Source organism: Saimiri boliviensis, chromosome 2 (assembly GCF_048565385.1).
Source record: "Saimiri boliviensis isolate mSaiBol1 chromosome 2, mSaiBol1.pri, whole genome shotgun sequence".
Taxonomy (NCBI): domain Eukaryota; kingdom Metazoa; phylum Chordata; class Mammalia; order Primates; family Cebidae; genus Saimiri; species Saimiri boliviensis.
Window position 1 is genome coordinate 233,320,808 of NC_133450.1, and position 13,601 is coordinate 233,334,408.

The window sequence follows — 13,601 nt, forward strand, 5'->3', positions numbered from 1 at the left end:
TTTCCTTGTTATAGCACTGGTCAGAGATGATTGGGTGGGAAAATCAGTTCCAGAGTTCCTCAGAGTCTATGATAGAAACTATAATGAATGCCTCCAATAAGAAATACTTAATAAAAGTACATTGGAGAAAAATGCCATTTGCCCTACCTCTGTGTAATGTAGAATATAACACTGCACCTCCAAATAATTAACTAGTCTGTTGTAGAGCTACAAGGTAAGATGAGCTACTAGAGTGAAAGAAGATGTATCAGATAAAAACATATTATATGGCCAGGTGCGGTGGCTCATGCCTGTAATCGCAGCACTTTGGGAGGCCAAAGCAGGCATATCACCTGAGGTCTGGATTTTGAGACCAGTCCGACCAACATGGAGAAACCCTATCTCTACTAAAAATACAAAATTATACGGGCATGGTGGCACATGCCTGTAATCGCAGCTACACGGGAGGCTGAGGCTGAGGCAGAATCGCTTGAACTGGGGAGGTGGAGGTAGTGGTGAGCCGAGATTGTGTCATTGCACTCCAGCCTGGGCAACAAGAGTGAAACTTCACAGCGCGCACACACACACATACACACACATACTGTGTTCCTATGGTGTGAATAATTTTTTTTCTTTTCCTTTGCTAATAAGCATCCTTCAGTGATTTCATTCAGAAATATATACTGAACCAAGGCAGCATGTTTTCTTTGGTGAGGGGGAGGGAGAGAGGATGAAAAGATGTCTAACACATAGTCCTTGCAACCAAGATATCTAAAATCCTGGACCCTTTCATTAGCTTTACAAAAGCAGTTGAGTTTTGGGCAAGGCCTATTATCTTTTTTTTTTGAGACGGAGTTTCGCTCTTGTTACTCAGGCTGGAGCGCAATGACATGATCTCGGCTCACCGCAACCTCCGCCTCCTGGGTTCAGGCAATTCTCCTGCCTCAGCCTCCCGAGTAGCTGGGATTACAGCCACGTGCCACCATGCCCAGCTAATTTTTTGTATTTTTAGTAGAGACCGGGTTTCACCATGTTGACCAGGATGGTCTCGATCTCTCGACCTCGTGATCCGCCCGCCTCGGCCTCCCAAAGTGCTGGGATTACAGGCTTGAGCCACCGCGCCCGGCTGAAAATGTTCTTTAAACATCAGTAATATGGTTCAGATCTGTGTCTCCACCCAAATCTCCTATCAAATTTTAATCCCCAGTGTTGAAGATATGGCCTGGTGGGAGGTAATTGGATCATGGGGGCAGATTTTTCCCCTTGGAGCAGTTCTCCTGATAGTGAGTTCTCCTTCTGGTCATTGAAAATTGTGTGGCACCTCCCCTTTCTCCAGCCCTGTGAAATATTGCTCCCCCCTCCCCTTCTGCTATGATTGGAAGTTTCCTGAGGCTTCCCCAGAAGCAGACTCTGCCATGCTTCCTATACAGCCTGCAGAAATAAGAGCCAATTAAACATCGTTTCTTTATAAATGACCCAGTCTCAGGTATTTCTTTATAACAGTGTGAGAATAGACTGATAGAATCAGGTATTGTTTAATTTTATTTGTATAAGATAATTTTGGGAAAATAGTTCAGGAGAATTGTTAGGTCAGCTGCAACAGATTAAGGTCCATGTGAGTAGAAACAATACAGATTGAGGTAAGGCAATTCTTTCAAAATGTGATGGAATTATGAATGAAAGAGAAATAGTATGGTAGCTTAAGGGGAAACAAAACTGAATTTTTTAAAATAAAGCTTTTGGAATGCTGGATGTGGTGGCTCATGCCTGTAATCTCAGCTACTCTGGAGTTTAAGGTAGGAAGATCACTTAAGCCCCAGAGTTTGAGACCAGCCTGGACAATTTGTGGGGAGACCTCATCTCGGAAAAAAAAAAAAAGTTTTTGTTTTAGTGACTTCTGAATACCCCATAATACTTAAAGAAAATCATTTCAGTAATTTAGTCCTTAATAAACCCAGTAAATAATAAGTCACTTGTTTTCAACCTTTAGTGGATTTTTCCAGTGGGTAATATTTTGTATTCACCATAAAATGTGTTTGCGACAGTAAATGTTAATGCAGTTTTGGTTATGATTTTTATTAGTGATTTGTTTTTTGCAAACTTAAAACCAAAAATGACTAACAGCTGCAAGATGGAAATACAAACAAACCACAGTGAATTAATTACAGGGACTTCAATAATCATTTCCAGTATTTAAAATTTTTGGTTTTGTTTTTTCTTTTTGTAAAAAGATGTACCTACTTTAAACTCCACTATTTAGATCATAGATAAATCTGTTTAGATTGTTCTAACCTTAGTATTTACCTTATGAGTTTAATGATGAATTTCAAGATGTTGGTTTTTTTCAATGTCCATAAACATTTTTGACTTTTACATGTGTTCTTATAAGTGCCATGATATCACAATTTTATTTTTGTTAAATTGTAGAAAAATTAATTTTGTTTATTAAAACAGTTGGAACTTTAGAATATTTTAATTTTGAATGATTATTGTTTTCTTTTATCTTTAAGGACTTCATGACCTTTGATTTTTTTTTTGTAAATATTTATGGTTTACAAAGCATTGCATATATATTTTTATCATTCGGTCTTCATAGCACCCTTGTCAGTGTTGTCACCCCTCCTCTTTGTAGGGGAGGAAGCAGGCTCAAAGAGGTGGTGACTTGCCAAAGACTATAAATGGAACTGGGTTTCCAAGTCAAAGTTCTGGCACTACTGATGGTTAACCCTTATTATTAAAATCATTCTGTCGTCTTCCCTCTACTCATACTATGATCTTCCCTCTTTTTTTGCTCAAAAAAGTAGCAATTTTGCTTTAGGTTTCCAGATGTGTCATTTAAGAAATTGACTAACTTTCCTTAAAGCCCTTGTTTGCAACCTGCTGAGATCTTCTACCTTCCACCACTCCCCAAAGAGACATTTGTCAATTTCTGGAGAAACTGTTGACTGTCGAAACTGTAGGAGTGGAGGGGAGGCTGGGCATAGTGGCTCACGCCTGTAATCCTAATACTTTGGGAGGCTAAGGCTTGGAGGAGTACTTGAAGCCAGAAGTTCAGTATTAGCCTGGGCAAAAAAGTGAGACACTGTCTCTTCAAAAATTAGCTGAGCACATTGGTATGTGTCCGTAGTCCCAACTACTTGGAAGCCTGAAGCAGGAGAATTGCTTCATCCCAGGAGTTTGTGGCTACAGTAAGCTATGATCACGCTGCTGCACTGCAGCCTGGGCAACAGAGCAAGACCTTGTCTCTTAACAAAATAAAAGACAAAAACCTGCAGGGGGCAGGGGATGCAGGTGTTACTGACAACTAGTGTGTAAAGACCAGGGCACTACTAAAAGATGTACAGGGCAGCCCCTACCACAAAGAATGACCTGGCCCACAATGTGAAGGGAGCCAAAGTTGAGTAATTCCACTGTGAAGAGTAAGACTTTATTTACCCATTCTTAACCTTGAAATCCAAACTCTCTATTTCTTCTTGTATATCTGTAATGTCATTCTTTCCCCCTCACCCCCCAAATTATTTGAAATCTTGTTTTTGAGGTAGTTTAATGTAAAGGTGATTATCTTTCATAGCCTAGGAATTACATGGTATATTTTGGTATTGTTGTTAAGAATTTACATTAATACTGCTTTAAAAATGTTATAGATAGATCAGAGTTTTCTGAAGAATAGTTTTTGTTGCTGGCTGGGAGAAGAAAAATAAGATCAAAGCACAAATATTTTATTTCAAACCAACATTTTTAATGAAATTTTCCCTGTTTTCTAATTTTACTTATGTTGAATGCCAATAAAAAATACATAAAGAACTCTGAGCTTTTATGTAGAGCTTTCAGTTTCTGTCTAATTTGATGCTCTGCTTATTCGGCTATACTAGATGTGTTTCTCAGAGTTATCCAGTCCATATGTATTTGAAGAGACAATTTGGTGTAGAATTGATAGTGTCAGGCTCTTCCAAGCAAGGTCTTCCAAAGGAATATCTCAAAAATATTCCTTAGAGTTGAGGTGGTAATGTTATATAGCCTAACAATTGACATGCTATTAAAAGCTTATTAATAACTGATCATTAAAATGCAAGTTACAGATTTTACATAAACATTACACATTTTTGTGAGATTTTATAATCAGGTAATAATTAAAAAAAAAAAAAAAAAAAAAAAAAAAAGCATATGCTATAGCCCAAACCAGCTCTTAAGAATAGCATCTGTCAAGTTGGTAATGAACATTTACTGAAGGCTTTAAGAAGTTAGTTTTAAACATTAAAGACAGATTCTAAGACATGATAAGGTAATTTCAATAATATTATATCATACTTCAAGATGATTACAAATATTACAGTACTACCCAAGTTATTAAAGAAATAATAAGAATAGTATAATGTACTCTTCACTTTACTGTCTTTATTTTTTTTTTTATTTTGCTTTTTATTTTTGAAAGGGTCTCTTGCTCTGTCACCCAGGCTGGAGTGCAGTGGCACAATCTTGGCTCACTGCAACCTCTGCCTCCTGGGTTCAAGTGATTCTCCTTCCTGAGCCTCCCAAGTAGCTGGGATTACCCGCCACCACACCCAGTTAATTTTTTTTATATTTTAGTAGAGATGGGGTTTCACCATGTTGACCAGGATGGTCTTGATCTCTTGACCTCATGATCTGCTTGCCTCGGCCTCCCAAAGTGCTGGGATTACAGACGTGAGCCACCATGCCCGGCTTCTGTCTTTATTAATTCTATTTTTCTAACAGCAAATGAAAGAGCACAAATTTTGCCAAGTCAGGCATTCAATTTACAGTACAGTTCTTTTTAAAATATGCTTGATAACAAAGTGTTAAATACTGAATGTCTTTGGTTATGAAGAAAAGAATGGTCAAGCATGAGATTTATGGAAGATCATTTGTACGAAAAAAGAAACTGCAATACATGCTTGTTTCTCTTAATCCTTATGTATCAATAGTTTGGCAAAATTCTGTTGAAATTTCTTGTCATAAAGTAAGTCAGTGGATTTACCACATGAGAATAGATATTTGCTTGTATATATAATACTATCATTATTAATAGAGTTCAAGTATTCCAAATGTAAGGATTTTTGAATCTTAAGTGGACATTACCAGTTACTAATTATTACATTCCAAAGTTCCCAAGTTGAACACTCATTCTGCTCAAAACACAACGAAATGTTGCAGGTTGCATTTCCCAGTATTTCACCGGGTTGTTGAATAAACTTATTGCACTGTATAAAGATTTCTTCATCTTTGGCACTGTTGGACAGAAGTCATTTACTCCCACTCTTGAAATTGAATTAGAATGAAGGAAGATTATCTGTTGTATTAGGAAAAAAGAAAAGGTTAAAAATACCCGGTAAATGTAAACGGAAGATATTCTGTAGTCGCCATTTGTTTGTGAGTTTATTCATCTGTTTATTTTACATTGGCTTGAATGTATTTTCAGGTAAAGTAGATGTACTCACTTATGCATGTTAAATATTTATTATAACAACTCAAGCTTATGTGTTGTACACGAAAGCGTTGGGGAAGGTCTCCTGCCAAAGTCCAGAGCATAATGCCTGGTCAGTTGGGTCTGTCTCTCTTTCTTTCTCTCTCTCTGTATTCCTTCCTCTCGATAGATAGATAGATAAATAGATAGATAGTTAGATAGATAGATAGATAGATAGACAGATAGATATGTTTACTTTTATATATACACATATATACATATTTTTATATATACATATTTATGTGTACATATACATGTACTTCAGTGCCATATTTACAATAATGCATATAAAACATTAGAAATAGACTGGGCGCGGTGACTCAAGCCTGTAATCCCAGCACTTTGGGAGGCCGAGGCGGGTGGATCACGAGGTCAAGAGATCGAGACCATCGTGGTCAACATGGTGAAACCCCGTCTCTACTAAAAATACAGAAAATTAGCTGGGCGTGGTGGCATGTGCCTGTAATCCCAGCTACTCGGGAGGCTGAGGCAGGAGAATTGCCTGAACCCAGGAGGTGGAGGTTGCGGTGAGCCGAGATCGCGCCATTGCACTCCAGCCTGGGTAACAAGAGTGAAACTCTGTCTCAAAAAAAAAAAAAAAAAAAAAAAATTAGATATGATCAGAAGAATGAAATGTAATGCTCCAAGAGTTAGGCTCACAATATGATTGTGAAAAATTATTAGCTGGCGTTTTCTGTGACCAAGGGAAAGAAGAGTAGAACTACATTTTTGTAAGTTGTTTTATAGAAAGATCTATCAACATGTTATATGCATATTTGTAATACAGCATCAGTAGTTGAAATCACTTAATTTTATGTACACCAATGGACAAGTCACAATTTTATAGGCTGTGTGCATGTCTTTTTAAATTAAATTCTTACTAAAAAAATATGGTAAATAGAGGGACTTTCCTTAATTCCCTTTAATAGCCCTTCTAATTCCTTCTTTGACCTTTTTTGGTTGACAGTGAGATTGCTGGGAAATAAAAGCAGTCTACTTAACTGACAGCATTTTGGCATGCTGAAGAGCAGAAGCCTTTTGCTGGCCAAAGTGGGATATTCTCTCTGGCTGTTGTTACTTCTAGATTCTGCCTTTATAATCTATCTTAGTAAGACTGAGATGAGCCCAATCATGAAAATTCTAGGCATTGCTAAAACATTTAAGTTTGTGTTGAGTCCCCCAGCTGCTCAATAGCAGTTCAAGGTATCGTCTGCCACAGCACTGATCTCACTGGGAATGAAAACCTACTGGACATCAGTGTATTTACTTTGTGGACATTCATTGAACTGTATGCTTATGACTGTTCTTCTGTTTGTGTTATAATTCTCTTCATTTAATTAATGCTAGCAAGAGTAGAGGTAGATTTTAGAGAGACCAGAAGCTGGAAGCAGAGTTGTGGAGCAAATTAAGCAGTAATGACATGAGGGATGGGACAGCTTGAGAGAGGACAGACTTAAGTTGTACTCACTGGCTAAACAGACATTCAAATGCAGCATTTGGAAAAGTCAAAGCAAAAGTTGTCACCTTGAGATCAGCACCTGCCTATATTACATTAATTTTGATGGCTTGTATCTCAAAGGAGTACAGTGAATGAACCTTGTTTAAAGATTAGAAAGAAATATGGAGGAGGCAAAGTGGCTTGATGCCCAGTTTTGTTCTCAAGCTCCTTGGAAGATGAAAACTTTTGTTCTTGGTATCTTGGCGAATCGAAAATCTTTATTAGATTAGCCAAGGAATCTATGACCCCTCCTAGACAGTTAAGAGTTGTCAAATTAGGCCAGGCACGGTGGCTCAGGCCTGTAATCCCAGCACTTTGGGAGGCCGAGGTGGGCTGATCACCTGAGGTCAGAAGTTCAAGACCAGCCTGACCAACATGGAGAAACCTCATCTCTACTAACAATTAAAAAAAAAAGGCCGGGCGCGGTGGCTCAAGCCTGTAATCCCAGCACTTTGGGAGGCCGAGGCGGGTGGATCACGAGGTCGAGAGATCGAGACCATCCTGGTCAACATGGTGAAACCCCGTCTCTACTAAAAATACAAAAAATTAGCTGGGCGTGGTGGCGCGTGCCTGTAATCCCAGCTACTCAGGAGGCTGAGGCAGGAGAATTGCCTGAGCCCAGGAGGCGGAGGTTGCGGTGAGCCGAGATCGTGCCATTGCACTCCAGCCTGGGTAACAAGAGCGAAACTCCGTCTCAAAAAAAAAAAAAAAAAAAAAAAATTAGCCGGGTGTGGTGGTGCATGCCTGTAATCCCAAATTCTCAGGCATCTGAAGCAGGAGAATCGCTTGAACCTGGGAGGCGGAGGTTGCTGTGAACCAAGATCACGCCATTGTACTCCAGCCTGAGGAACAAGAGTGAAACTCTGTCTCAGAAAAAAGAAAAAAAAAAGGAAAAGATTTCTGATAATTAATAACAGCAAATGACAAAATGGGAACTCATGATGCTCCAGATGGTGACCTTTAATTGGTTATATACTGTATTATTGTTGGAATGCTTAAAAAATATATACATGTCTATCCTAGCACCACACTGATAGCGAAAATACCAAGAGCTTAATCCTCTTGCTTTGCCTTGAGAAATGTTTCCAGAAAAAAAGGATATATGACCCTGCTCGATGTCCTCCTGACTAGTCCTGCCTCTGCATAGCCACTCCTACCCTAGAAATCTCAAATTAACTGTGCCAGTGGCTTTGCCACAATGTCCTCATCAGTTTCAGCAGGAGAAACCAAAAGATGGAAATGGATCCTGAGCTTTCAGGTGAAATCAATGTAGAAACCATTCTTCTAAAGCCCTCCTACTTCTTACAACTCCTCATGTAACCTGTAAAGTTGCTATGTTTGAATCACCCTTGCTGCTTACTTTATCTTTGCTTGAGATACGCTAAAGAGTGTTATAAAAACTAAAGAAAAGTGCTGGTATTTCCTGAACACAAGTAGAATGTTTTACCTGGAGGTATTTCAACTCTGGTAATCCTGAAGGGATTTTTTTTAGTTTATTGTTTTCCAAATGTATTTCTCTCACACGCGGTATGTTAGCAAGACTCCCATTTTCAATATCTGTGATTTTGTTGTTTCCTAGGCCCAGCCTATAAATGATATAAAATGCATCAAGTCTTATAAAGATGGTTAGATGTGATAAAGTTAGCCGAACACACCACAAACTAGTTAGAATATAAATGCCTGTCCTATTTTTATATATGTTCATACAAAGATATTTAATAACCTATTAATAACCTATTTCAGTATGTAACAACCACCTCCCAGTTTTGTCAGAAAATTCTTTTTTTTTTTTTTTTGAGACGGAGTTTTGCTCTTGTTACCCAGGCTGGATAGCAATGGCGCGATCTCGGCTCACTGCAACCTCCGTCTCCTGGGTTAAGGCAATTCTCCTGCCTCAGCCTCCTGAGTAGCTGGGATTACAGGCATGTGCCACCATGCCCAGCTAATTTTTTGTATTTTTAGTAGAGACGGGGTTTCACCATGTTGACCAGGATGGTCTCGATCTCTTGACCTTGTGATCCACCCGCCTCGGCCTCCCAAAGCGCTGGGATTACAGGCATGAGCCACCGCGCCCGGCCCAGAAAATTCTTTAACCTAAATTTAACAAAAGAGAAATTTGAAAAGTCATTTTCTTCTTTTCACTTGGTTTACCCCTCCCATCAATAGAGACCATAATAATGGTGGTTCTTTCTAGTTTTCTTTTCATACTCTCCAGTTGCAATAGCAACTGGCTTAACAGACAGTGGTGTCTACTAGGGTCCCTATGCACATTCTCCAGGAAGTATCATTCTAAGTTAAAATTTTGGGAACTTTTACCTTTGCAGTTCTTTGTACCGTTTAAAATCCTCAAGTTCCACTGTTGAAATTTTATTATAATCTAAATGAAGCTCCAGTAAAGTTGATGGTAAGCCTAATAAGAAGAGAAAGATATATGTTGTGAAGTATACCCAAGCCCCCCATTTGTTTACTTTTTCAAGTTTCAGATTATGGATTTAGGCAACTTTCTGGGTACCTACTTTTTTTTTTTTTTCTTTTTTTTTTTTGAGACAGGGTTTCATTCTTGTTGCCCAGGCTGGAGTACAATGGCATGATCTCAGCTCACTGCAACCTTCGTCTCTTTAGTTAAAGGGATTCTCCTGCCTCAGCCTCCCGAGTAGCTGGGATTACAAGTATGCACCACCATACTTGGATAGTTTTTTGTATTTTTAGTAGAGACAGGGTTTCACCATGTTGGCCAGGCTGGTCTCAAACTCCTGACCTCAGGTGATCCACCTACTTTGGTCTCCCAAAGTGCTGGGATTACAGGCATGAGCCACCGTGCCCAGCCTGGTACCTACTTTTTATTAACTTATTATAGGAAAATTGTAACCATTCATAAAAATAGAAACTAGTATTATGAACCATCATGCTCAGCTTCAACAGTTATCTCCATTTTTCCTATCTTTGTTTCATCTACTCTATTATTTATTGACTGACCTGTTTTATTTTGCCATTTTTTTTTTTTGGCTGGAGTATTTAAAGTCTAATCTTACACAAATCATCATTTCATGTGTAAATTCTTCAACTAGAAGTCTCTAACTGATAAGGTCATCTTTCTTTTTTGTGTGTGTTATATAACCACTCTGTTAATATCACATGTAACAAAAATTCTTTACTATCATCTAATATAATAAAGTTACCCCAGTTGTCTCAAATGTCATTTTACAGTTGATTTGTTCAAGTCAAGATTAAATGAAGTTTACAGAATACATTTGATTCTTATCTCATTTGAAATCTCTTTTTTTTTTTTTTTTTTTTTTTGAGGCCGAGTCTCGCTTTGTCACCCAGGCTGGAGTGCAGTGGCGCAATTGAGGCTTACCACAACCTCCCCCTCCGGGGTTCAAGCGATTCTCCTGCCTCAGTGTCCCGAGTATCTGGGATTACAGGCATCTGCCACTGTGCCCAGCTAATTTTTGTCTTTTTAGTAGAGACAGAGTTTTACCATGATGGTCAGGCTAGTCTCGAACTCCTGACCTCATGATCTGCTTGCCTCAGCCTCCCAAATTTCTGGGATTACAAGCATGAGGCCCTGGGCCCAGCCTGAAATCTCTCTTAATGTATAACATACTCCCTCCTTTTTTCTTCCTCTTCTATTGATTGATTTCCATATTTTGTTTGAGACACTCATTTTGTGGATTTGGCCGACAGCTTTCATATGATATCATTTATCAGGATCCTTTAACTTCTTCCTATGACCTGGTAGTCTGATCCAAAGATGCAAACAGATAGAAGTAGATCAGCCTCCTAGGGGTCTTAGCATTCATGTACGATTGCTGCCTAGATCCATTTTCTCATTAGGAATTGGAAAATGGTGGCTTCCTGGTATCATTCTTTATGGATGTATTAGCTGGAATTCTTCTTTAAATAATTTTCTTTAGTTAATTATTTAGTTACTATGTAAGATTGTTTTCATAGAAAAGGCAGCAAAACTTGATTCTTTCAAGTAATAAATTCGCACAATGCCCAAAGGTGACCAGTTAAAGTTTTGTGCGTGCGTGTGTGTGTGTGTGTGTGTGTGTGTGTGTGTGTTTTAAACACCATTATAGGCCAGGCATGGTGGCTCACGCCTGTCATCCAGATACTTTGGAGGGAGGTGAGGGCAGGCAGATCACCTGATGTTGGGAGTTCAAGACCAGCCTGATCAACATGGTGAAATCCGTCTTTATTTTATTTAAAAAAAAAAAAGAAAGAAAAAAGTAAACACCATTATAACCACACAGATTTTTACTCTATTTGATATGTTCAGGTCATTGCAGTACTTCTTTCTTTTTTTTTCCTGTGGCATAGTCTGTTTGTCACCTAGGCTGGAGTGTAGAACTGCAGTCTTGGCTCACTGCAGCCTCTGCCTCCTGAGTTCAAGCAATTCTCTTGCTTCAGCCTCCCAAGTAGCTGGGACTACAGGTGTGCACCACCATGCCCAGCTAATTTTTGCATTTTTGGTAGAGATGGGGTTTCACCATGTTGGTCAGACTGGTCTTGTACTCCTGACCTCAAGCAATCTGCCTGCCTTGGCCTCCCAAAATGCTGGGATTACAGGTGTGAGCCACCGTGCCTGGCTCTGTCCTTTCAATTAGCAGTAGTTTGTGTAAACTAAGAAGTATATCTTCAGTACCCCTGCACATGGCAGGTGCCCAGTGAATAATCATTCCTTCTCTTCTTATGGGGACATATCCTGATCTCCACCCTCCCCAGATGAACTGAAGTTGGAATGAAAGGGACTGACCAGAACATTCAATCAAACCTCATTTTGTTAGCCCTACATACAAAGTATTATTTGTCAACTAAACTATCTGGTTAGCTGGCTGGGAGATGGTTTCCTTTTTTCAACTCTTGCTGAAATATTTTCTTTCTATATTAGTGATAAAGACTGATGAAAATAATTGAAATATCCTTATGAATAGCAATAATAATCTTCATGGCTCAATTTATTTTGATAACAAAATCTACTTTGAATTTTAAAATAAATAAACTAGTGAGCAGAAAAGAATTCTTCTAAACTGAGAAAGTTCTAATTTCTTGAATTGTGATTAATTGAGCTTAATTGTATTTATGGAATGATTATATGGACCCTCCAGTATGTAAGGTAAAGGTTCTGTCCTCAAAGACATTATATTCTAATTGAGCAGATCCATCATACTTAAAAAATCACTAGAAAAATAGCTGGTGCAATGTGCCACCTATTCTGGAGTAGGTTGTACAAGTCAGAAGGGAGAAATCTCTGGGAGAGCACTTATAGAAGTTGAGTAAACTGTTGTGTCGCTTAGGAAATGAGGAAGGTGGGTAACCAGAGAGAACAGTGAAGTGCAGCCTCTAGGATAAACAAGCAGAGGTGTGAATTTGGCAGAAACTCAGTAACTGCTGACAAATGTTAGCACACTTTTGTACTGGAATTTTTTCCTGACAGAATTAAGCCACAGGTTTTTTTACCACCCTGAGAATAAACACTAAGAAGTAATGAACTTTTAATTTTCCTTCTCTTTCCTGTCATTTAGTAATTTATACCTGTCATTCTGTGAAGTACCTTCCCACCCTGTCTTCAAACAGGTCCCCCCTCTTCCCCACACAGTATCATTACGCAGTAGAACTTCCTGAATGAATAGGAAAAAAGACATTTTCTTCCTCTCTGCATGATAACTTGTTGGGTCTGCTGAGGACCTTCAGGATATCTGCATCCTTTCATCTTGCCGGGTGCGGGGTGTGGGGGGTGGGGGGTGGGAGGGGTGGGGGGCAGGAAATACTGGATTATGCCACCCAGGCAGTCAGCTTTCACAGGTTAGTGAATTCTGAATGTCAAAGGGATCTTGAAGGAATAATTAATTTAAGTTGAGAGATTTGATTCCAATTTAAATTTCTAAAGATTTATTTTGGCTTTGAAAGAATCTTGAAAACTTTCTGAGATGCTAAACCTTCACTTTTAAGATACACTTTGAAATTTAAAGAGAATTTTGCAGTGTCGGAAAGACTTCTGGTATAAATATAAAGCATGACCATGCCAGGAGGGAGCAGCAGCCCCTCCTTTAGCCCTGTGGGTCTCACCTCCTCTCCTTCCTCTACCTTCTTCTCCTTGTCTTCACTCTCCTTTATTGAATATCAGCTTCCAGCATATGAAAGGGATTTTATGTGTTTAACTTATTGGGTAGTATTTGCATTCTTTTGTTGTTTTTCTAAAATGGGAAGGTAAATGCAGCATTTTTGGTTTCTTGTAGAAAAACATTGACCTCCTTTAAAGCTAGACTAAGGGCCAGGCACTGTGGCTCATTCCTATAATCCCAGCACTTTGGGAGGCCGAGACGGGTGGATCACGAGGATCGAGACCAACCCGGTCAACATGGTGAAACCCGTCTCTACTAAAAATACAAAAATTAGCTGGGCATGGTGGCGTGTGCCTGTAGTTCCAGCTACTCGGGAGGCTGAGGCGGGAGAATTGCCTAAACCCAGGAGGCAGAGGTTGTGGTGAGCAGAGATCGTGCCATTGCACTCCAGCCTGGGTAACAAGAGCGAAACTCCATCTCAAAAAAAAAAAAAAAACAAAAACAAAAACAAAAAAGCCAGACTAAGGTAGTTTGTTTTTAATTTGTGTAGTTCTGAATTAAACTGTTAATT

At 39.1% G+C, this 13,601-nt stretch overlaps 2 protein-coding genes across 2 annotated transcripts in view; one reads left to right on the plus strand and one right to left on the minus strand.

The window, feature by feature from the left end:
• CENPP (centromere protein P) overlaps window positions 1-13,601 on the plus strand; it is a 290,099-nt gene that overhangs the window by 125,899 nt on the left and 150,599 nt on the right. The gene's annotated exons all lie outside the window — the stretch shown is intronic.
• The window catches only part of ASPN (asporin), a 35,599-nt gene continuing 23,501 nt past the window's right edge, over window positions 1,504-13,601 (minus strand). Inside the window, exons 6-8 of the mRNA XM_010348801.3 lie at window positions 9,276-9,369; window positions 8,407-8,545; window positions 1,504-5,287 (exon numbers count right to left, since the gene is read on the minus strand). Coding sequence (XP_010347103.1) covers window positions 5,090-5,287; window positions 8,407-8,545; window positions 9,276-9,369 — 431 coding nt within the window. The 3' untranslated portion in view covers window positions 1,504-5,089. The remainder of the gene's footprint in view (window positions 5,288-8,406; window positions 8,546-9,275; window positions 9,370-13,601) is intronic.